The 22720-nt window shown below is 32.8% G+C and overlaps 2 protein-coding genes across 2 annotated transcripts; both read right to left on the bottom strand.

Annotated features, from left to right (window-relative positions):
- Positions 1–1594: 1594 nt before the first annotated feature.
- On the bottom strand, positions 1595–9643 carry LOC128155897 (neuromedin-U receptor 2-like). The gene is made up of 2 exons (XM_052817784.1): positions 8406–9643; positions 1595–3501 (listed from the first exon to the last, which is right to left on the bottom strand). Exons 1-2 carry the CDS (start codon positions 9374–9376, stop codon positions 3402–3404), a joined length of 1071 nt encoding a protein of 356 aa, XP_052673744.1. The 5' UTR covers positions 9377–9643; the 3' UTR covers positions 1595–3401.
- A 1113-nt stretch (positions 9644–10756) lies between these two features.
- On the bottom strand, positions 10757–15729 carry LOC128155673 (uncharacterized). The gene is made up of 4 exons (XM_052817495.1): positions 15585–15729; positions 14240–14411; positions 12835–12920; positions 10757–10923 (listed from the first exon to the last, which is right to left on the bottom strand). The coding sequence occupies exons 1-4, from the start codon at positions 15679–15681 to the stop codon at positions 10799–10801; spliced, it is 480 nt and encodes a 159-aa protein (XP_052673455.1). The 5' UTR covers positions 15682–15729; the 3' UTR covers positions 10757–10798.
- Between the last annotated feature and the right edge of the window lie 6991 nt (positions 15730–22720).

A 22720-nucleotide genomic window follows, 5' to 3' on the forward strand; every position in this document is an offset into this window, starting at 1 on the left:
AAATTTTTTGACGTTCGTTGATACCTAAATAAAACTATAAGTTGACAATGATGCAAGGTATGTGTATAATTCTTGCTGCGCTCGCCAGAACGGTAGCACCGTAAAACATATTAGATCTATCATCCCACAAAGTTTTGATGTTCAAGTATTTGCCGATTCTGAGATCTCGAGGGAACAAGGTTTTTTGTCGCAGGACAGGAAACGGACGACCAGAAATAAATTTTTAAAACATGAGAAAAAACCGAGAGATATTATCATTCTCAATCAGTCCTGAAAATTTCAGAAAAATCTATCGAGCCATCTCTTAGCATAGGCGTCGGAAGCAAATTGAAAGTGGGGGGGGGGGGGGCTAGACTAATCCTCAGAAATATTGAGAAAAAAGTTATTGCCAAAATCATGAAATTCCTAATCCGTGGGGGGGGGGGGGGGGGGGGGGGGGGGGCTAGTATGCTTCTGAATCTAACTTTTCAATCTTTCAAGGTAAATTTAGGAACAATAATCTTTCCTGCGAGAAAAAGTGGGGGGGCTGAACCCTCTATCATGCTATGTTTCTAATGCTTAGGTATAACTTTGCAAAAAAAGTGGGGGGGGGGCTAAGCCCCCCCTAGCCCCCCCGGTTCCGACGCCTATGCTTAGAAATTCTGCCGACAAAAAAAGGGGGGAAATAATAAGAAAGAAAGAAAAAAACACTACAATCACTATAAGGTCTTCCGTTGGAAACGGAAAACCTTAACTACATTTTAATCAGTCATGAATCACATTTTCTGAGAAGGTGTTGGCAATTCGACCAATATATGAATTCATATCATTAGTGGATACTGTATCATTAGAGGTTGCTACAAAGCAAGTTTTAAAAACAAAATTTAAAGAGCGTATTTTACAAAAGGCTTTAATTTTCTAACAATGGAACGAATCTGCTAGGAAAAATCTTGGAGAGTTTCAATCGATATGAAGTTCTATGGATTTCTCAAATCAAGAAGGACCCTGATGCAACATATACCCTTTAATCTGCTAAAGATATGAACAGTTTTTTACACCTTGCACAATTATATATACACGTCTTTTTTTTTTCAAAGTGTAAAGTGCAGCCAGGTGTTATGTACATACAGAAATTGTTCATGCTGTGAACAAAAAGCCAAAATGTGTTTGCCTTATTTCGTTATAATTATGTAATAACAGGTGCAGGGAGAAACTCCTGGAATCGAACTGTCAGATGAGTCTTCGATTGCATGGTTGTTACAGGAATTCGATTTTTTTCTACACTCCATCAAAGCCTTTAAGTCATGCAGGTGTTATCAGCGATCAAGTTATTCACATCAATTGAAAAATAATCCATATAGATTATCAGACCATATAATAGAATTAAGATCATCTTAATTATTTAATAAACAACCTTTTGGAATTATTTTTTTATTTTTATATAATGGTCAAATAAGCCTATGTTTAAAGTAAAATATATTACTTGTTACTTCGCTGGCATCATGCTTAAAGGGGCATGGTCACGATTTTGGTCAAAAATTATTTTTCCGACTTTCATGTTTACAATGCTTCAGTAAGGCATTTTTAATAGGCAACCAAAATTTGAGTGTCATTTGATAAGTCACAAGCGAGTTACAGGGCTTCATATTCTTCGCTATGCAAACAAAGCGTTTGTTTACATTTTGAATGTTGAAGTAAAAATTCCAGTTTTAGACCTAACATGAATGTGTTAATCGTTAGGAACTGTTTATTTATACTTAAAATGAATAATGAAATAAACAAACCAGCTTTAAAAAGATTTTTTACCGGTATATTGAACCTATGTAAACAAAAACTGGGCACGAACCATGTTTACATGACGAAGAGTTGTAAGCCCTGTATCTTGCTTAAAACTTAAAGACTGGCACCCAAATGTCATTTGATCATTAGAAATGCATTCCTAAAGCACTGCAAATAATAAAAACAGAAAAATAAAATTTGACCAAAATCGTGACCATGCCCCTTTAAACATTAAACAAAAATGGTTCATCTGTCTTAGAAGATAGAACTTAAATTCAGCAAGTTTCGATGACAAACAACGCAAGTTAAATTGAACTTTACTAATATGTCATTTGTCAAAACCTAGTTGTCTTCTAACCTTATTACGTCATTATTTATGAGAGAAAATACAATCAACAATGACAAAAATATGCATATCGTTGTCACTTCAGTATTTTTTGAAAAAAGAGAATTTTCGATTACATTGCTGTAACCTCTTTTAAATTTTTACTTTCATAATATACTGTCAAGAAAACAGAGAGTAGATTGCGCAACTGTCCATACCCCCAGAGAGAAACTCGGTCGCTTCCGGGTATATAGAGGACCAAGGGTACAACACTTTAAAGTCACGAAGAGCCTGATTGGACGATTGGTGGCCATGTATATTTGTTCAGTGAATAATATATGATTATAACAACTTAATTATTTGTTTGAAACTTAAACAATATCTACAATCGATTGACAGTTCACAAACTGTGATAGAAATAACCAATGAGAAATGATAAGCTTAAACCATTTTTTAAAAGTAATTTCGCACGTATGCAATTTAAGAGTTTCAAGTCTTCATATTGCATCATAAAATAATCTTCAAATTATTTTCCACCAAAACCTTATATAAATTAAATACAACAGCGAATGAAAGAATTGTTGAATTAGAAAGTTTTCATTTGATAATTTATTTGATGATAATTTTACCCAAATGGTCAATATATATTTTTATAGATGTATAGATAAAATGATAAAACCTCACTGAAATTAATCTTAGGTCTGATGACACTTTGCAAGAGTGGGTAGTCGTTCATTTTTAGTGAATATCTACAAATAATGGTTAAAAACATGCACACAAAAAACATCTTGAACTACACCACTAATTTCAAAACAAAACCTATGCTGAATTTTACTTTTTCAACTCCGTACGTTTTTTCAAATACCAACATACACACACACACACACACTCTCTCTCTCTCTCCCTCTCTCTCTCTCTCTCTCTCTCTCTCTCTCTCTCTCTCTCTCTCTCTCTCTCTCTCTCGTACAGTTCATGGTAACCAATACAATCTATTTTCCATACATTTTGATTCCAGGTAATATACAAACCCTACAAAGCTTCACAGGACCTTGCAACCATAAATTCAGCTTGACATGCTGTCACGACAAAAACTGTGTTTTAAATGAGTAGGTTTGATACGTTATCTTAATCAAAGATTGCTTTATCGTACCCTACTAGAAAATAATTTTAGAATCGAAACTACCTGTCTATATCTACCCTGATATACATGAGATTTTTTTCAATACTAAATCAGTTTTTAAATCATGTCCTTGTTTGCATTCAAAATTAATCATATAACTGGCAACGCGTGGAAGATTAAACTTTCCTTGTTCTTTAATTATTTTTGCGATACACTTTTTATTGATACTGAGCTAGAAACGGTGTGAATTTCCGTGGAACAGCTATCCATGGTGTATTGACTTCCATGTGATCTAAACCTTGAAACAGAAAAAAAAAACAAGATTATAATATTATATACAAAATTATGAACGAACTAATCACAGATAAATGATAGCTTTGAAAACAGTTTTTGGGAGTTGATTTTAATCAACTGTCCTATGCAGTTACTCAGACAAACCGAAAGTGAAACAGTGTTTGGACCTTAGCACAAATCATTGCTGCTGACAAGACTTAGTTCTTGAAAATAATTAATAAATTCGATGTAATGTATGCTAAAGCATTGTTTTTCAATGAAACGTATTTATTAATACCTTGAAAATAGTCAGATTTTAAATGGTACGAACAATTTAAATATTTTTTATAGTCGTATACATTCCTACGCCAGAGTTCAATATAGTCTCGTTCAACTCGACGCTCGGCTGTCTACGTAAATCCTTGTCGGAGATTTACGGTGTCAGCCGAGCGTTTGGTTGAACGAGAATAGAGTTCAATATTACTTGGATCCATACAATTTTCGTAAAAATATTTCTATTACTGATACATAGTTTGATTGAATAAATTGTATCTTTAAATATTATTTAACATGATTCATATGGGGGTCTGTCGACATTCTTGTCGAAAAAGTCCAAAAATTCATATTATAAAAATGCGCGTAATTCAAATTAGAAACTACATGTTATTGTCATGGAAAATAACATCTTTGATTTTAAAATATAAACATCGACAAAATCAACTCCCGTCAGTTCTTCAGTACTTTGATTTAAAGTTCAAATAATGTGTTCATGTATATTTGCACGCAAACAAATTGAGAGAAATTGGCTAGATGGTGATTTATTTTTTCTACAGCTTAAACATTATAATCCGTTTTCCTATTTAATGGGGAAGAAAATACTCAGTAGATCTAAATGAAGACCTTCGAAGCACATAGAGTTTACTAATGAATAAAATACAAAGATATACATTTGACAATGATCTTGTTTTTCCAACGCTTTGTAATTACGATTTTCTTGTGATTCAAAGTTCTGTAATTTAAAAAAAAGGAATGAAAAGTTGATTGTTCAATATCTATTTTGAGTTGTATGCATTTTAATTATATCAAGAAACAGTACTTGTACAAACGTAGAGAAAACGAGAAAAGTTATCTTTCTTTGGTGTTAAACTGAAGTATTTAAAGTGCAAACCAATACTTCCTTATTGGAAAAACGATATTTCTGATAGGTTTAAAGATTCCTTTTCTTTTCTATTTGATTAGAACCTATACAAATGTTGGATGATTTACCCCTTTGTAAATTATTAAATCTTCTTTGAATGTACACAAAAACTGTCGACGAATAACATCAAAGTGAAAATCATAATAAGATTCAAGGCAACAGTTATCACAGATGATTGAACTATTACGTGTAGTTTATAATTACTTGAAATTTTGTTTACTTATCTGTCTTTCAGCATTGTTTGGTATATAAAGAAAGGAGTTGTAAAATAGACGATAATTTCAGAACTTTGAACAAAACGCCCATGAGCCACAACTTTCGCTCAAGCAACAATGTCCAATTTTGACCAAATTAGTTTAATCCTCTGTCCCAAGACGTTTTACATCACGTTCGATGTTCATTAACCCCCCCCCCCCCCTCCACCCAGTCACCCTCCCTCGGGAATTAAATAAATTAATTGATACCTTTAAAGATTAACCTTAACATCCCTCTATTTTTGGGGGGAGGGGGGGACACACTGTTAGACAAAAAGAAAAAACAAATCTACTGCGTTTTGCTTAGCAAACAACTTGAGTCTACCCAGGTAGGATGACTAAGTTGTGCTATATGTTATAAAATCTTTCGAATGGGTTAAAGATGACATTAATCTGTCAACCATTGGTTTTCATTCTTTTGAAAGGTGAGATAAAGAAGGCTAAGTGGTCAACAGATAAACCAAAAGATCTTTCTTAATTTTTTTAGATATGTTGTCTTTAGCTATTAAGTATAAGTTAATAAAAAAAATCCATATACATGTACGAGGGCGAATCATAATTAATGTACGAAGACATTTACCATATATTTTTACTAAACGTCATATCATCATCAGTTTTGGTAGACAGAATTTAGCAACAATTTTAATAAATTTAAGGTCAAAAAATTTGATATGATTGTATTTCTGTATATCTAAGAAAAATTCGAAATTTAAAACTGCAAATATGAGATCAGAGCGCACGGCCAAATTTTGATTCAAGTTAACAATAAACCATAAAAATGTCGAAAGTAATGTTACTAAAAATTAAGCTTAAAACCAATTAATACTTAAACCTCGTGTTAAGTTTTGTCCTGATAATCTATGTACCAAATTATGACGAGATAAATTGTTTAGTTAAACATAATTCAGATACTAAGACAGATTGTCCACATTTAAATTATCTTAAGGAAGTACAAAACAGATAAGTATTATTTTCTGAAAATTTTATGGACATAAAGTCTTAAAAATGGCAAATTTCAGCTCTCTTCTATGAAAGAACCACAGGTTACAGTTTTTTTTTAAATGATAGAAGGCTAAATTGCATAAAAATCAAATGAACACCATTTAAATGCAAGTTTCGAAATTATCAAAATGCCCTTTACCTTAATTTCTTTCTGCCTTGAGTTATTGATGGGTATAATTCATATTTTATCTTAAGATACTGGATAGAAATTACTTATATACAATGTTAAGCCATTATTTTGTGTATTTGAGAACAATTTCAAACAAGTTTAGCTTTTTAAAAAAAACCTTACCGTCTAATCAGAAGTAAGTTAAATATCAACGAAAATTTAATTCTTTTTTATATGAATGTCGTCTTCCTTTACATGCAAAGGCTTATGGAACCTTTATTTATACGTGTTTTCAGCACGTGTACCTAAAATTGAGAAATGCGTACCATGTACGTGCTTGTTAGTTGATATCGACTATAGTAGGGAAAAGAGATCTTAGGTGTGCTGTGTTATTTTAGTAAAATCAAAGTTTATACCACAACATTCCACAACATTCAGCATCGTGTTTTACTGATATTAGTTTTACCGTATCTAATATGCAAACTTGTTCACTGATATTAAACATACGAGTAAAAAATAATCACTAAATATAATATAATATAGTGCTTTCATCTAATTGAACTGAAAAATTAAAGCTTGAAGATTTGAAATCTACTAAAATTGTTAAGTACTTAAACAAAGATCATCAGTAAATTATCTCCCTTGCGCCGAACAGTTTTTCAACCAATGATATGAATGTAAATTTTCACATCATGTATTTTCTACCAATCACCAAGGAGAGGAAGTACACAACCCGGAGACTATAAATTATTTCAAAGAAGACGGTTACAAGGAAGATGGTAATAACTAATTTCACGACTGATTCGTTATACCATAAAAAGATGAAGTCGCCGGACGTAACATAACAAGGAAAAGTGATTCCACCCGGGAAAGCAAAGAAGCAAACTGTTGAAATCCACTATGACTATGACGTCAAGTAAAGTTTAAATGTAAGAAAATTTTTGGATAGGAAAACTGGATTTTGACCACCAAACAACACGAATATTAAATATCGGTTAATATTTGGTTCAAAGAATTAGTAACGTCATCTGGACGTTCAATGTTTTCCCCACAGAGAACGAAGTTATATATACGGTAAAACGTAAAAACATTACAGAGCTAACTGATGATTCTCGAACCATTATGAGCAAATAAGATGTGAAGTGGTATAAGACCCTTTTGAAATGCAGCGTGACAGGCACAAAGTCTAAGCGCGATAATGTCTATGGAGTATTTTAATAATCTACTATATGAATGCTTCATCTTGACTTCTTTTTTTTTATCTTATGTGTTTGACGTTACTGTGCTCCGTGGTGACAAAACATGTTTTTAAAAAAGAAATTTGGTAACAAAATTACCTAGCTTTTAATAAAATGGAATGAGACTTCACATATAATTGTAATAAATGTAATAGATGTTGCATAAATCAATGTTATGAAAAATATATGATACACAGCGACATTGTTGATGTGGGGTTTTTTTTTAATTGAATCTCGTATTTTATCTTTGACATTTGAATATTTTGCTATTATATTGTTTAAGCTTTTTCTAAGGAGATATATATACACTGTAGTGTAAAAATTGCAACAACAGTCCGACCCTCTCAAACCAATCATTAATAAATATCTTATTTATTAATACATGTATATAAGATTTGGATGCCAGTCATCAAAATACCAATAACCATTTAGTAGAATATATCTTTAACAAATTCACTGCAACGTGCCAGGGCACTGTGCATGTATCTTGAAATATATTGTAAAATAAATCCAATTTTTTTTTTAATATTTTTTTTTTCATATCTAGCGTTTCCTAGCTTTGGAATTTTCATTGACCGACATTTTCCGGGGAAAAAAATCTTTAAAAAAAATTTGTATACTCATAATTGTACTGCATGAATATATCATGAAGATCGGAGAGAAAATTAACAGTGATACGTGTGCTACGTCTGACAAACGAAATTAAGTACATCATACATATATATAAAGGTTTTAATTAAATGTACATAAAAGACAGTACCTGGTACTGATTCATGACCCTCTACATTGAATGTACAGAAGTAAATGTCTAGATATTCCTCTACATTAGTAAAGCAGCAGTATAACATTACTTATTGAATATACACAGTACATAAGTATGAAAAATCTAAGTTGCATAATGTTTTAATGAAACTTCTTGTTTAGCTTCTACTTTTAAAGAACCAAACATGTAATTCGTAGAAAGATTGATCATTTAAGCGCAATTGTCATCCTACCTTTAATTGAATATAGTTAAATTGAAGAATAATTGAACATTTCGGTTTTGTATCGCATGTAAATAAAAATGACGAACATCTTTGGAACTGGGGTTCGAGAATGACTCATATGAACCAAATACAAAACTATTACCTTGGTTTGGTTGCTCTTATGATTTGCTTGAGTTGTCTTCTTATCCGTTTGTCATACACCGTGTAAAAAATATAGCTCACTGCATAATTACTGTACTGTAAAGTGTACACTATACTACCAACCAGTGAAAAGATTGAATTCACAGGCTCTTGTTGTCTATAGATATAAATTGTGAGGATAAACAACACAGACACCGGTAGTGTTGACAACAAGAAATACGAATTGGTAATCAACAACATTTTTGTCAACCTCTTGTCAACCGTTTTCAATTTGTTATACATGTGTGAAGTGGCTATTGAAGTTTTCCGGAACGCACGAGCATTTTTCAAACTCCTCAGGATCATAACATCTAGGGATACCATTATGCAAAACGGTATTACACTTAAAATGAAGAAGTCGATTTTTATGTACCATTCATCGAATGTTTCGTATTCTGGCAATACACCGCATACAGTGGTATTGTATTCGGACAAGATAAAACCGTGTGTCCAGAAATAATGCGAGTTTAGGCTTCCTAGTACACCGAAAATAACTGACAGAGATGCCATACATTTCTTAACTGTAACCATTGAAGTATATCTCATATATCTACATTTGATAAAACGTTCGACAGTCACACAGACGAGTATCCATGAAGAATACTGCATTGAAAAATAAACGAAGAAGTGAAGGAGTTTACACCCAGCATTGGACAGGTCTCTGATGTCGATCTGCCATGTTTCCAGTACCCACAACCTTAGAAGACCAACACACAGGATGACCATATCAGTTATTGCCAGGGTAAACAAAAAGAACAGCAAAGGAGTTGTCTGGAATCTGATCCGAATCAACACAATAGCGATCAGAAGTCCCCCAATTAGTCCAAATGCAAGTAAAACAGGTGATATTATCATCCATATGTAATTGGCAGTTTTACATATATCGTTTTCGCAAGAGGGTGTATCAGGACAGGTTGTTGTATTTTCACTCATTTTCCTCCATTTTCTGATTTTGTTTTACTGACTGTTGTTATATCACTGCCCGTTATCTTTCTGGGTAATGTAAAATTTACCAGCCTTTAAATCAAATAACATAATTCATTCGGTACCCTTTTATCTGTCAAGTTCTGAACCGGAATAAAATATTATATAGGGTTACTAAGATCAAGGGTCTGTATTGGAAATCATTTTTTGTAACCGGTAGCAAACGAGGCACATGTTTGTGTTTAACAAAAGTACTTGTTGAACAGGTCTCTTCAATGGCAACTTCTGTCGAATTATTTTGTTAACGAAATTGCAAAACTGAACAGATGTGTGTATTATTTGTTTGTCATAAACTGGTGTTTGAGTGATACTCCGGGATTCACGTGAATTTGACTGTTTCAAACTTCCTATATCATAAAAATCAGATGGGGTCTCGCAGTACTGTGTTGTATCGGGCTCTGCCGATTATGCGATTGAATAAACTTATTCATGCTGTTGCATTATAAGGTAACCCTTCAAAGATCATAAAAATGTTACAGCGTGAGTTTTATAGAGTGTCGAATGAAGAATATTTTTAAATTGGTTTGAAAAAAAAATCCACACATCACTTTGTGTTGTAATCAATTCTCAAATTAAAAACTTAAAGGTATTTTAAAAGGACCTTTTAAAATAATGATTTACGTGTATAACGCATACAGCAAGACACATATTGCAAAAAGTTCCTGCAAAAGGTCTTAACTTTGGAAAGTTACTCTTATATCTGCAAAAATCTTGAATATTGTATAGAATGCAATCCTCGTTTGCTGTTTTTCTTTATTTATGATCATTTGAAGTTGTAAGCCAAGCTTTGTTAAGATATGCTGGGGTATCATCGATTGTTGCTGGAACTTTTGAAGGGTTTCACACTCTCACTCCAAATGTTATTAAAATTACCCACTGAGACAATTCTTAGGGGTGTTCTCATCCAGATATTGTCCGTCCGTGATGTCCCAAAGGGAGAGGCTGACCGATGGTTTATATATAAGTTCTCGCAGTCTTTTCAATATAATGGGGTATGACACCTATTCCTCTTAAAGACATCTTCAATACGCAAGGTTATTGGTATAGGAAATTGGAATTATGTGTACAAAATCTATCCAATAGAAAATATCCATACGTCTTGGACCCATGAGTATTATGTAGGTTTCAGTCAGCATTTCTAAGTTAATTTCAATAAACAGTCATTCATTGTGTATCATAAAATAATTCGACACCAAATTAACCAGGTTTTTTTTTAAAAATCATTTTCTTTATTGTCTTTAAAACATATTTAACCATACTTTATTGTCGGCTAAATTTCAAAATATAAACAGGTGTTTTCTATAGTCTATGTGCAACAAATAATTCTAAAAATATATCAAACACAATTAAGATTCAATAATGTAAGACAATTCAGGGCACAGAGTGAATAAACAGCATTTGTCCATCGTCATAGTTGTTACACACTGAGTTCATGGTTGGAGACCCCGCTACTTGTTGGGGCTTGAAGAAATTCTTATCTTCATAGTGGTGGGTCACTATTTGAAAGAGACAAAAAAGACACCGTTTATTTACAGCAATATGAACTGCAATTTTCATTTTGAAATTTTTAAAAAAGAAAATGTTATTTTCTGCTAAAATGACAAAAAACATGATGGTTTTTACATTTCTGTTACCTCTGATTTTGTGGGAAAAGCCACTATATAAGAAGCCTTAATTGGAACAAAATTGAATTATTGTCGTCCTGTACAAAATTTTATCTGCTATATATTCCTTATAACTGAAATCTTTCTTCTGACAAAAATTAATGATTTTTACAAATCTTATTTATCATAAAAGTTTAAGTTACAGGCAGACTTATCATACTAGCAGGTTTTTGCAGCAAAATAAAATTCTAAAAAATATAGCTCATATTGCTTTACAGATTCATGATTTATTTTTTTCATCAAAATAAATGTAATTCACTGTCAAGGATTACATACATTTCGTTGTTTAATATGATTATTAGCTATAATTAATAGATTAATTGTAACATTACTAACTTCTTTCCTATGGAGAATCTTCCATGCATAAATATTACCATTTACTAATATAATATGTCGATGAAAGAGTTTTATAAGTTATAATTTTGCTTGTTTAACTGCATGGGATTGTGATGATGAATTTTTAATTTTCATGATCACCTATAATATGAATTCATTCGTGGAGAGAATGATGTATACAAAGAGGCCAGAACATTTTGAGTATTTTGAATTAATATCTGCACAGCTTAAAAATTCTTCAAAGAAATAAGAAGATTCTGAATGAAGATGGTTGACAACACGCGATGATGTGATATTGCATTATCAGATAGCACAGTCGCTGAGATTGACCTTGAAGTAGCAATGCTTTCTTGGCGTCCAAACAAATTTGACCCAACACATCTAGCACGATGGGAAGGGAGTGTGAACCGAAAACAATTGGTTTAATTAAAAACATGTGCCAAAAAAATCAACTCCCCTAAGCAGCAGTTTGTTTTTGTCTTTTCGGTGCATTCTGTGACACGTGGCATCAATTTGTAAAATTTTTGTTCAAACGAGATGCAAGGCCCGAATTAAAAAAAAGGACAACAAAGGGAAACAAGTATGCAGATTAAGTTCAAACGGAACACAAAGGCTCTTTAGAATTAGTAACCGAAAAGATGATATAACAATGGTACATAGTCTTTCAATTTTGTGGAGTTTAGAAATACGATCTTCAGATGTATGTATATATAAAGAAGAAAGAAATCCATTATGTCTCAATACTCAACAAAAACTTTATACTTTTAACAAAGAAAGACAAATTTATCTGGTTAATGTCGAATGAAGACAAAATAATAATTACAAAGTTAAGTGAATTTCTGATCAATGCTTTAAAAAAAAGACAGAATACTTTGAGATCTAAATGACCGGTGAATTACTTATACAAATCATGATAATATCTTTATATTTGTATAAATTACCTTTATGACTACCGGTATATATTATATGCACACTGTTCATATGTTTTGACATACTGATGTACATTTGCCCGGCTGTTACAAGTTCATGTATGTGTATGGACTATTTTTATATGTTGAATCTATTATTAAGGCATTTCTATCTAATATCTGTAATCTTGTATGCCCTCTGGGCCCAAAATTGGAAATAAACTATTATTATTATTATTATTATTATGCGAGTGATGTAAAAAATAAATGTGCAGATTTTAAGATAGTTGATTAATAGATGGTTTTTTTTTTTCATCCGACAATGTAAATCTTTCAAAAATCGAAAGTTTTGGAAAAATTGCATAAAAATCAAATTTTTACTTCATTCATGGTAATAGAGGACTTTGCATTTGTGGGTTTTAAAGCGACATGTAATTTTGAAATGACAATTTACGCGTCAATTATTTATTAACTAATAAATGTACAAAACTGATCTTACTATGAAGACGGATCATCATAAGAGTGGAGCCCCCGTCACTGAACTGTGTGAATAACAGGCATGCCATCCCATTCCCGTTTGTGGCCCTAAAATGAATCAACGCAAGATAAAAAAAACCCCGAGTACTGGTAGTAACTATAATTGTCTTTAAATTTCAATAGAGAACAATCAAAAGATTTACACATAAAAACAACATGAAATAAAACAGAAAATTTGTTTATTAAAATCATGACAACAAGAAATATAATATTTGTTAAATGAAACAATATATGATACAATTTATCAAAATTAATGTAACTGGTTAAGATAGCAAAATGGTTCGTGTGCATCACAGCTGCTGTCTTACTTTTATAATAAATTTAAATGGCCCTTTATAAAAAGTTTTTAAAAATTACCCATGACATGATGATAGTGTACTTTGCAAAGGTTTCCGTAATTCAGGCAATTACCAGCTGGTAAAACCTGCTACAATTTATCATCAAATCACCCAATTATCACCTAGTTCTCAGATTTTACATTTAATGCCAGGGTTAGATGTGCCTCCGGGTTTAACATCGATAGAAATCTAGAACTCGTTATTCAAATTTAAAAAAAATCATTGAAACAGAATATGTTTCTACCGGGCATTTTGCAGCCATGAGATCCATTGAATTAGATCAGTTATTGTTTAAAAGAAAAATTGAAAGAAGAAAACCAAAGACATGAACAACCTCTGGGCTTGAATTAGCTGATTCAGACTGCATTTATCGGGTATCCTGGCCTCATACTAAGTCAAAGACTAATTAATTTCCACACATCCCGCTTTTCATTGATCGAAACATTTTTCTCTTTTTGTTACTAAACTCACAACGTTTGCTTTTTTTTTACACTTATTATCGACCAAGAGATAAAACCAAGTGGTATTTTTCTTCTCGCTTTTCTTGTGTGTTTTGAGGTATGGTCAATTCTATTTATATATGGTCATAACTTCCATTTTTACGGGATTAGGATATTGTCGAGTTTATGAGACTTTAAGGCAGGCGCAATTTACCATACCTAAATTGGTGTTAAATGTTGAGAAACGTTCTGTTGTGACGGAACTTCACCAAACGATAAAAATGTACGAGTATTGTAGATGGAAAAAGATAGCATTTAACTGTAATTCTTCTATTTAACGTTTAGAGCATAAAAACTATTAAATTTAAACGAATTGTATTAAAAGAGAGTGAAATTAATGAAAAAAATATGCAGCGTGGTAGAATAATGAAAATGTCATCATGAAGTTGAATTTTCTCTTTATAATCTTAAAGAACGTCCTGGACTTCTTGCCTTTTTAAAATCGTTCTTATTCTGCGAATAACTGAGAGTTGAATTAACTTCGTCTTGACTAGCGAAAATGCACGGTGAAAGCTTAAAGCAAACGTACCTCAGTAGATACTTTTCTTCACTGTAGTCAAACTGATTACAGGTGTAGTTGTATCGTTGGCCCATAAAATTCACGTCCATTCTTGTGTAGCCAATCGACATGCGCCCAAGTTCCTTTCCATCTTTATCTATTACCCAGTTTCCAGCCAAGTTGCGGGAAAAGGAACAGTTTCCTTCAAAAATAGTCAAAATTATTAATTACAGTGTAATCATTATAATTCGAGGAAGCTCAATTTTCGTGGTATTCTAGGGTAGCCCTCTCCCACGAATTTACATCTTCCACGAAAACTAACTATAAAAATTTTATTTTTCCTACTGAACTGAAAACCGACACATCAACGAAATTACATCCTCAAAAAAAAAAAAGCAAAAATCCTACAATCCACGAAAATTGGCCCTCCCGAAAGTAAATGATTCCACAGTACTTTTTTGTGCACAACTCCTATTTTTAACCGATTGGGGATTTTTTCACTAAACTTTTGCCCAAAAGAAAAAAAAGAAAATAATACTGTGAATAAACATTCATTGGTATTTATTTCAAAATAAAAAAAATAGCATCATTTAGATGAGCATTATGCTTATTAGTTATTGTGCAACAAATCTGTCATTCTGATTTGAAGTTCACGTCCCCATGAAATCATTTTACTCATTATTATGAGGTAGTGCTGCCTTTCTGAAATGATTTTTTTAAAGAAACATTGAAGCATGGACAAGCATTGCACAGGAAAAACCAATTCATGGATGGTCAATAATGAAACCATCAGATCTTCCATGAACTTTAAAATATGATGTTTTTTGTCATGAATTATAATTTAATAAAGGTAAAATCCAAATATTTTTGCTTAAAAAAATTTAAAAAATTTCCTTTATCTTAATATAGAGCTCTTTGTTCAAAGGAGGTAAATTTAGCCATGAAATGACCACGGCCATCAAGCCCTCTTAAATGCTTTTTACAGTGAACAAAGGTTGCCAACGTAACTTGAACACTTAGCAACCATATCTAGAGCGGCCATTCAGTAGTCGGTATAGTTTCATGTCTTGTTCGTAAAGGGGAAGAAGAAAAATCAATTGAACGAATTTGTAGCATACAAGGCATGCATGTGACGCAAGATCGAAATGTGAATTAACAATGATGGATAATGAAAGTTTATAACGAAAACAGTCTTTAAAACGGGGTTTTGAGAGCCTAGAAATAACCATAGTCTTCAGTGTTTATTAAAAATGTCTGTCCTTTCTATTTTGTAAGCTTAAAATGCTCATGTGAGTACCAATTTGTAGCATATGTCGTTTACAGAATCTTTCGTATTCTAGGATTTCAGAAACAAACGTGTCTAAATTAACCTTACCTTTCACCACCGAGATAAAGGAAAGAAGAAGAAATGCTCCAACAAATATTCCACCCATCATGTTGCTATATAGTACTGGCGATATAAACCACAGCATTGGTCCTGGTAGATTTATATATAGTGAAAACGTCGTGATTATTCGATCAATATTTATCAAATTTAAGCAATAATGTATATATCTATATATCTGATTGCCTGATTATAGCGATCATATGTTCAGTGTATAAATGGATAATTTCGAGGCACCTTGTAAATACCAATAGGGAAAATCGTGTTTATCAAACTCGCGGTCAAACGTCACATTACTTGTTTACTGGCATGACGATGTCCATTTGGTTGCTAAATAGACCAAAATATCGTCAATTATAGAGGAAATATTAGCTCCCATGCCATATTAGAACAAAGAGAGGACGGTTGTAGAATACGTGGTAAACATGAACCACCATAAACATTGTAATAACCATGGCAGCTGGATTGACGGGATAATTACATAATACACCGGTAACTGGATGAAGGTCAGGTGCGTGTACTGTATCTTGTGGCGACTTGAGGGCAGAAAACCACAGAATTCGGGAGATAGAAATCATCTGATCCCATTATTTACCTGTGTAGATCTCATGGTGTATCATAACAGGTTTCAAAACAACAACAAGACAACATTATATAATCACTTTCCTGTATCGTCAGGTCCACAACAAGATTTTCATGAACTTTGGCAGATCTTATTCTTAGATTTATAAATAACTTCAGTACTTTGAAAACTCAATATGGTTTGCATGAAATCCTTAAAAAAATTTAATTTGTGTGTGGGGGTGGGTGGAGGGAAGGGACCCTTTTAAAGAGAATATTTCATATACGATAATTATATTTCGTTTAACTTCAAACGACACATTGCGATCAAACGATTTCACTCGAGTAACTGTTTAGGAGCTTACATTTGGAACGATCAACGTAATCTTCCTGCCCTCCATACGACAAAATGCGTAATTAACGATCAATTAATCAAGAATTAACACTGCAAAATGCACGCAAGATTAATCTGATTTTACACTGTGTGGTGATATACTGACAAAACTCGAACAGGTACTCTTTCTTTAAAAACCATCTTTGTTTATTGGGTGTCAACAACATAAAAAAATTCTACAATCACAAAAATGTAATACTATGCATATTTTAAGGCCTTGCGCTTTGAACTGACTCAAATGTGTAATATTGAATCATTTCTTTTATGCGTATTCTGTAACTTAACATATGATATATGTAGCTATTCATTTCTTTCTTCATTTCTTTAAGCTTTGCAGCTCATCAGATTATACAAATTTAACATAGTAAAGTACAGAAGTGGGTATTTTACAGGAGACGCTATTACATTGTACATACATAAATATGAAAAAGTAAAGGCGAAAAGAATCAAAAGAACAACATCTAACCTTAATTACATATATCGTTTCTTAATTTCATACTATAGTAAATGTATTTGCAGAGGTTACACATATCTTTCAAATTTTCGCTATTAAACAATTGCAACAGCTCGAACATCGATGGTTTCTCATAAAAATACGTTTTAATATATTTTTGACGGTATTCTATATATACTGGACACAATAAAATAAAATGGAATTCATCTTCAACATAATTTTTACATGAAAACCAGTTCCTTTGGGCTCTGTGTGTATTATTGTACCTTTCAGTTTCGATAGCTAAAGATAAAGATATATGTAGCTAAATATTGATTTTTGTATTTTTTAAAGAGGACTTTCGTGTGAATTTGGTTTGACTATAAAGAAATTTTTCAGAGATGGGTTGTGTTGTAATTATAAGAAAATTTGACCATTTTGGTGCTGGCGCAATTACCTTAATCAAATGTTCGTTACCTATTATTTAATAAAGGATCATGAAATCGTCTATCATATGAAGAAATCTCAAAAACCAAAAAAGTTAAACGTCGTTTTCCAGAAATTTATTTCGCTTAGTATGCATTTGTTTTAATTAACTTGAGCGACTTTGAACTTTCTGCTACATAATCGACGTGCTACGTTGCACAGCGTTTAAAATGAGAAGAGTGATATGTGGTTACAATAAACATTACCTGACAGGTGTGACCAGATGAGGCCATGTGTCGGGTGATGACGTCTAAAGGTGTAATTATAGATTAATTTCAGTTTTGTTTATTCTGACCCATATTTTATACAACAGATCATTTCTTTTTTTAAGTTGTTTTCTTGATTAGACCTAAATTAGTCTCTATAATTAAGGTTTATGTATCTAGAGAACTAAATTAAAATGATCATTTTACAAGTGAAATGTAAACAACATTTTCATAGGAGTCTCAGAGGAGGAAATCTGTTGTCTGCAGAGAATCAAACGCAAGGTAAAAAAAAACCCAAAGCCCAGAGTTTAACATTATAAACTGCACAATAGTGGACATTGCCAGTGTCGACTGAAAATTCCCTTAGTTGTGAAAACATTAAAAACTAAATCATCACCTCTTTACATTTTTTCTTAATCGACACATTAATGGCATTATACTTGTACATGTAACCCCAACCCCCACCCCGCCCCAACCCCCGTGTGCATTTATCAAAATTACAAAACTTTAAACCATGTCAATAAAAATACAATTAAGCACATTTTGCCCTGAAATGGATTATATCATTTTTACCATATGACTGATTTATTTATCATCTAAGGGCAAATTAAAAGAAAACTGTTTCTTGTGCGTTTTTTTGAGAGTTGGGGTGGGGGTTGGGTCAACATGTTCAAAAACTTTTGGATGCAAATCCACAATTAACACTTTCATCAACATTTGGGATTCTGTATCAGGCACGTAGCATCGTTTTTGAAAGTGGGGGGGGGGGGGGGGGCCAGACTCATCCAAAAAATCTTGACAAGCAAAAAAAATTAAAATAAATAAAAGGAAATTTTGAAGTTTCCCAAAATCTTCAAAATCCTAATCCGTGGGGGGGGGGGGGGGGGGGGGGGGGGGGGGGGGGGGGGGCTGGCGTACTATATAACTTCAATTTCACTCTTCATTTCCTTATTTACATATCAATTTTTTACATACTCTCAAAAAAGTGGGGGGGGGGGGGGGGGGGCCAACTCCATGATAATTCCATTTTTTATATGTAAATTTTAAAAAATGTGTTGCTGCGAGAAAAAGTGGGGGGGGGGGGGGGGCAGGCCCCCCCCCCTGGTCCCCCATATGCTACGTGCCTGTGTATATTTGTAAATTTATATGTACTGCAGGTGAACTAAGGAAAAAACATAATGCCTGGATAAATGGATAAGTAGACTTGATGCATGTCTCTCGTATATGAAAAGTTGCCGCTCATTAAGAAAGTGGGCGAACGCCGAGAATAAGCCCTCAGCATAGGAAAATTATTGAAACAAACACTACGTAAGAGTTAAAAACCCGAACATGTAATAAGCTACAGAATGCTGTCTTAAAGCCTGCTAAATACAAGATTTTTTAAAATCCTAAATTCTGGAAAAAGTCATTTTAGCAGGATGAAAACGTGCACGTTGCGTTTGCTAGTTCATTGCATAATATTTTTCTCCCGTCTTTTGGTAAAACAAATCATCATGCGACCTTCTTTCTAGAATTTCTGTAAATGTCAACTTAAACATTTAAATAATATCCAAGAGATACGGAGGTCGTCCATTTAGACTTGTTAATTCAGATTCCACGACAACTGTCCAAACAGTCCTTGTAATATGCATACACAGTCTCAAAATTTTCTCGTTTTTTATCCAACAAGTCCAAAACTAAATGAAAGCCTGGTAAATTAAGAAGACCTCGTTTTTTTCACTATTTCTAGACAAATGACAACAAGCAGACGTTAAAGAATGCATGTTTCATCTGCTGTTAATTATCTTTTTTTTCTCTTGATGACGGGGGACCGACGTCACCAGAGCCCGGCCGGATACATGGAGGTCGCACCCCCGGGCCTGCCTCACTTCTGTCCAAGACGTGGGAAGGCGCACGGTGAGTGTGTAGATTATAAGACATCGTATCCTGTTAAATTCACATGTTCACTTTAATTTTTCTTCATTCATTTATTTACTTTAGCTTCGCTGTTTCCTAATTTATTTTTGAATTATCGTTCGTTTTATTTCCATAGTAAATAATATGATGATTAGAAATTAACAGATATAGTTTTTAAAGTGTTTTTTTTTCATTTATTTATTTTGCCTTTTTTTCTTTTATTCATATAAATTCATTTTTGCTGAGAATTTTAATTCATTTTTTTTAAATATTAGTATAAAATATTCAATCGATGATAAAATAGAATGCGTTTCATCATTATTTGTTTTGGTTGTTTTTTTTTTTTAATAACGACATACGTATATGATCGTAAGAAAATTAACACATTTTTTCTGAATAGAACATTTGTCTATATGTAGTTAAATTATTCCGATAAACTTGACCGAGTTTACCTAAAAAAAATGCAAGCAAGTTCCTCCGCACTATAAACGAATTTAGATTTAAATTCTGCGGAGATTACCTTTATAAATTACAGAATGCGAACACATTTGTCTGTGTTCTTGTCCATACACTGTTGCCGTCTTCAAATCGAATGTCGGTAATTGCACTTCCGCTTACGCGTAGAAAAGATGTATCAAAAGCAATAATTAGACAAGTTAAAATGTTAAAGAAGGGATAAAAGTCCTCATAACCTCACGCAATCCTTTCATTGCATTTGAAATTCGTTTAACTTTTAACGGAGGAGAGTAAACCCTTCAGAGGAAAATTCTAAATAAAAAATGTTTTTAAGTACTGTAGATTCCTTATTTTACGCGAGTACTTAATTCCGCGATTCAACGGTTTTCCATCAAATCGCGAGAACATAAAATCGCGAATGCCGAAATTTTATCATAGTTTCATGTAGTTAACATATGTCTGAAAATTAAAAGCGAGATTTTAAAATTCGCGAGACGGGCTTCTCGCGATTTTACGCGGATATTAATTCCTCGCGTTTAATTAGGAATTTACAGTAGATTTTGCAAAAAATCTGGTAGTATCTATATCAATATTCAAAAGACGCATCTAGATAAAGTTTTCGATTCCGCACTAGTATTCTGAGAAAAGAGTGCTATCTAGAAATTGGTGTCAGTGACTTTGAATATTCAAATAAAGTAAACTTTGGAGAAAAAAAACCCCATTTTTTTTTAACGTTTTAAATAACAAATAGAGAATATGGAAATAAGCAAATGACGAATATTATAAAGAAAAAAAAGTTTCATGTCACAGTTATTCTCGATGCAGTTTTATAGACAAATATTTTGTGTAATCGTTGCACAATAAGAGTCTTTGTCTGTCTTATTATGTGCTTTTCAATTCTTTAAACAACGCAAAAATACGTAAATCTGAGAGAGCCAAAAAGGATCTTTGCATCGACAGTATTGACTTGCAAATGCTTCTGCAACACAGAGAGAGAGAGAGAGAGAGAGAGAGAGAGAGAGAGAGAGAGAGAGAGAGAGAGAGAGAGAGAGAGAGAGAGATTAGTTCAACATTAGCTAGAGTCGAAAAGTTCGCAACATTCAGCATCTGATTAATTCAGAAGGGGGTAAGATATGTGTTAGGTTTAATTTATTCCGTTTTTAACGCTGGGACGTTATACCTGGCGAAAGCAGGTCGACAGATTCCATCCATTCAGTGTTCAGCTTTCCTGACCATCCGCTGCTGCGCGGGCAATTATGTCTTAGTGTGCTTAACAAATTAGTTGACTCCTTAAACGTTAACATAAATTACTGTTACAGGGCTCGTTGAGTAGCTCCTACCACTACACCTGTGAAAACGAATATTATCCTAATATTGTTGTCGGCATAGTAATCCATATGCTTTAAAAGGGGGAGAAAGGACAGGGATAAATGTCCAAAGTTTTCCTCATTTGGTCACACCATTAATCTTTTCTTCATTGACATTGTGGACCCTGTCTCTAGGACAATTAATTAGTTACAAATTGTGCATGTAATAAATATATCTTTTAGCGCGCGTTATCATCACTTTAACACGGTACCTTGGGGCATTCACACGCTAGTTGAATTAAGCATTATTGATTGTGAACCTGTATTCTCATCTATAGAAACATTTATCATATTTTTTTATAGGAGAAGAAAACGTTTTCAGTTTCTTTTTGACTGTGTAATTGACAAAATAATTTGTATCCACATTTTTCTGCTAATCGTCTAATGAGCCGATTGCATATAGGTGAGAAGATATGCATTAAAGAATCAGTTTTCATTTTTGGTCTGACTAATTGGGACATCTGCTTAAGGAACAGATTTTCTTCAAATAGGTATTTAGATGACTTTATCAGATATATGTTGTGTGTTTCGTTTAGGCGATTAATCATTTTTCTTTATGGATTGGTGTGATTTTGTTTTATTTTCAAAGGAGAGGGGGTATTTAGTTATATTATGGCAATATACATACACAAGCAATTTTTTCTTCGAAGATTCTGAACAGACCCTGCTACATTTAACAATCATTATTGAAATTAAAATCGTCGTTTAAATTGATATTGATCGATAAAATAAATTTGTATCAAAGGAACACTTTCTGAAACGAATGAAGAATTGCAACGTTTTGACTTTTCTTTTGTTTTGTGAGAAAATGTCAAGTGATACAGGGTTAAGGTCGTCTTTCAGACAGTCGCGATATACATTTTGTGACTTATATATGTATGTTAATCTTGTACCAGGTAATAAGATACATTCAAAATCTAGTTAGGTTTTCTAGATCTTTTTCCGTTTTTTGATTTTTTTTCGGGGGGGGGGGGGTGTTGTTTTGGTGTTTTTTTTTTTTGTTTTTTTTTTGGGGGGGGGGGCCATTATTAAGTTGCCAGTTAGTTGCATAGATAATACAGACTGTCACTTGATACAAGTATAAAATTGCTCCATATGCTGCATACATTGATTTCTAATATATCTACTTTACATACAATGTATAACAAATGATACGGTTTATACTGTTAAACACTTCCGGTGAAGTTTTTTTTTTCTCTTACATTATCGTATAATTAGGTTGTACTTATGTGATCAATTACTTAACGCGTTGCAACCTTCTTTTTTTTTTTGAAATGCAATAACATTAACAGCCTATCAGTTTGTACCACTTAATACTGTCTCCCTTG

The sequence above is a fragment of the Crassostrea angulata genome, chromosome 7 (assembly GCF_025612915.1).
Source record: "Crassostrea angulata isolate pt1a10 chromosome 7, ASM2561291v2, whole genome shotgun sequence".
Classification (NCBI taxonomy): domain Eukaryota; kingdom Metazoa; phylum Mollusca; class Bivalvia; order Ostreida; family Ostreidae; genus Magallana; species Magallana angulata.

Coding starts and splice junctions, on each gene's coding strand:
- LOC128155897 (XM_052817784.1), bottom strand. CDS start 9,376: ATGAGTGAAAATACAACAACCTGTCCTGATACACCCTCTTGCGAAAAC. Junction 3,502..8,405: donor ATAAGAGCAACCAAACCAAG/GTAATAGTTTTG, acceptor TTCTGTTTCAAG/GTTTAGATCACATGGAAGTC.
- LOC128155673 (XM_052817495.1), bottom strand. CDS start 15,681: ATGCTGTGGTTTATATCGCCAGTACTATATAGCAACATGATGGGTGGA. Junction 12,921..14,239: donor GAAGAAAAGTATCTACTGAG/GTACGTTTGCTT, acceptor GATTCATTTTAG/GGCCACAAACGGGAATGGGA. Junction 10,924..12,834: donor TATGATGATCCGTCTTCATA/GTAAGATCAGTT, acceptor TCTTTCAAATAG/TGACCCACCACTATGAAGAT.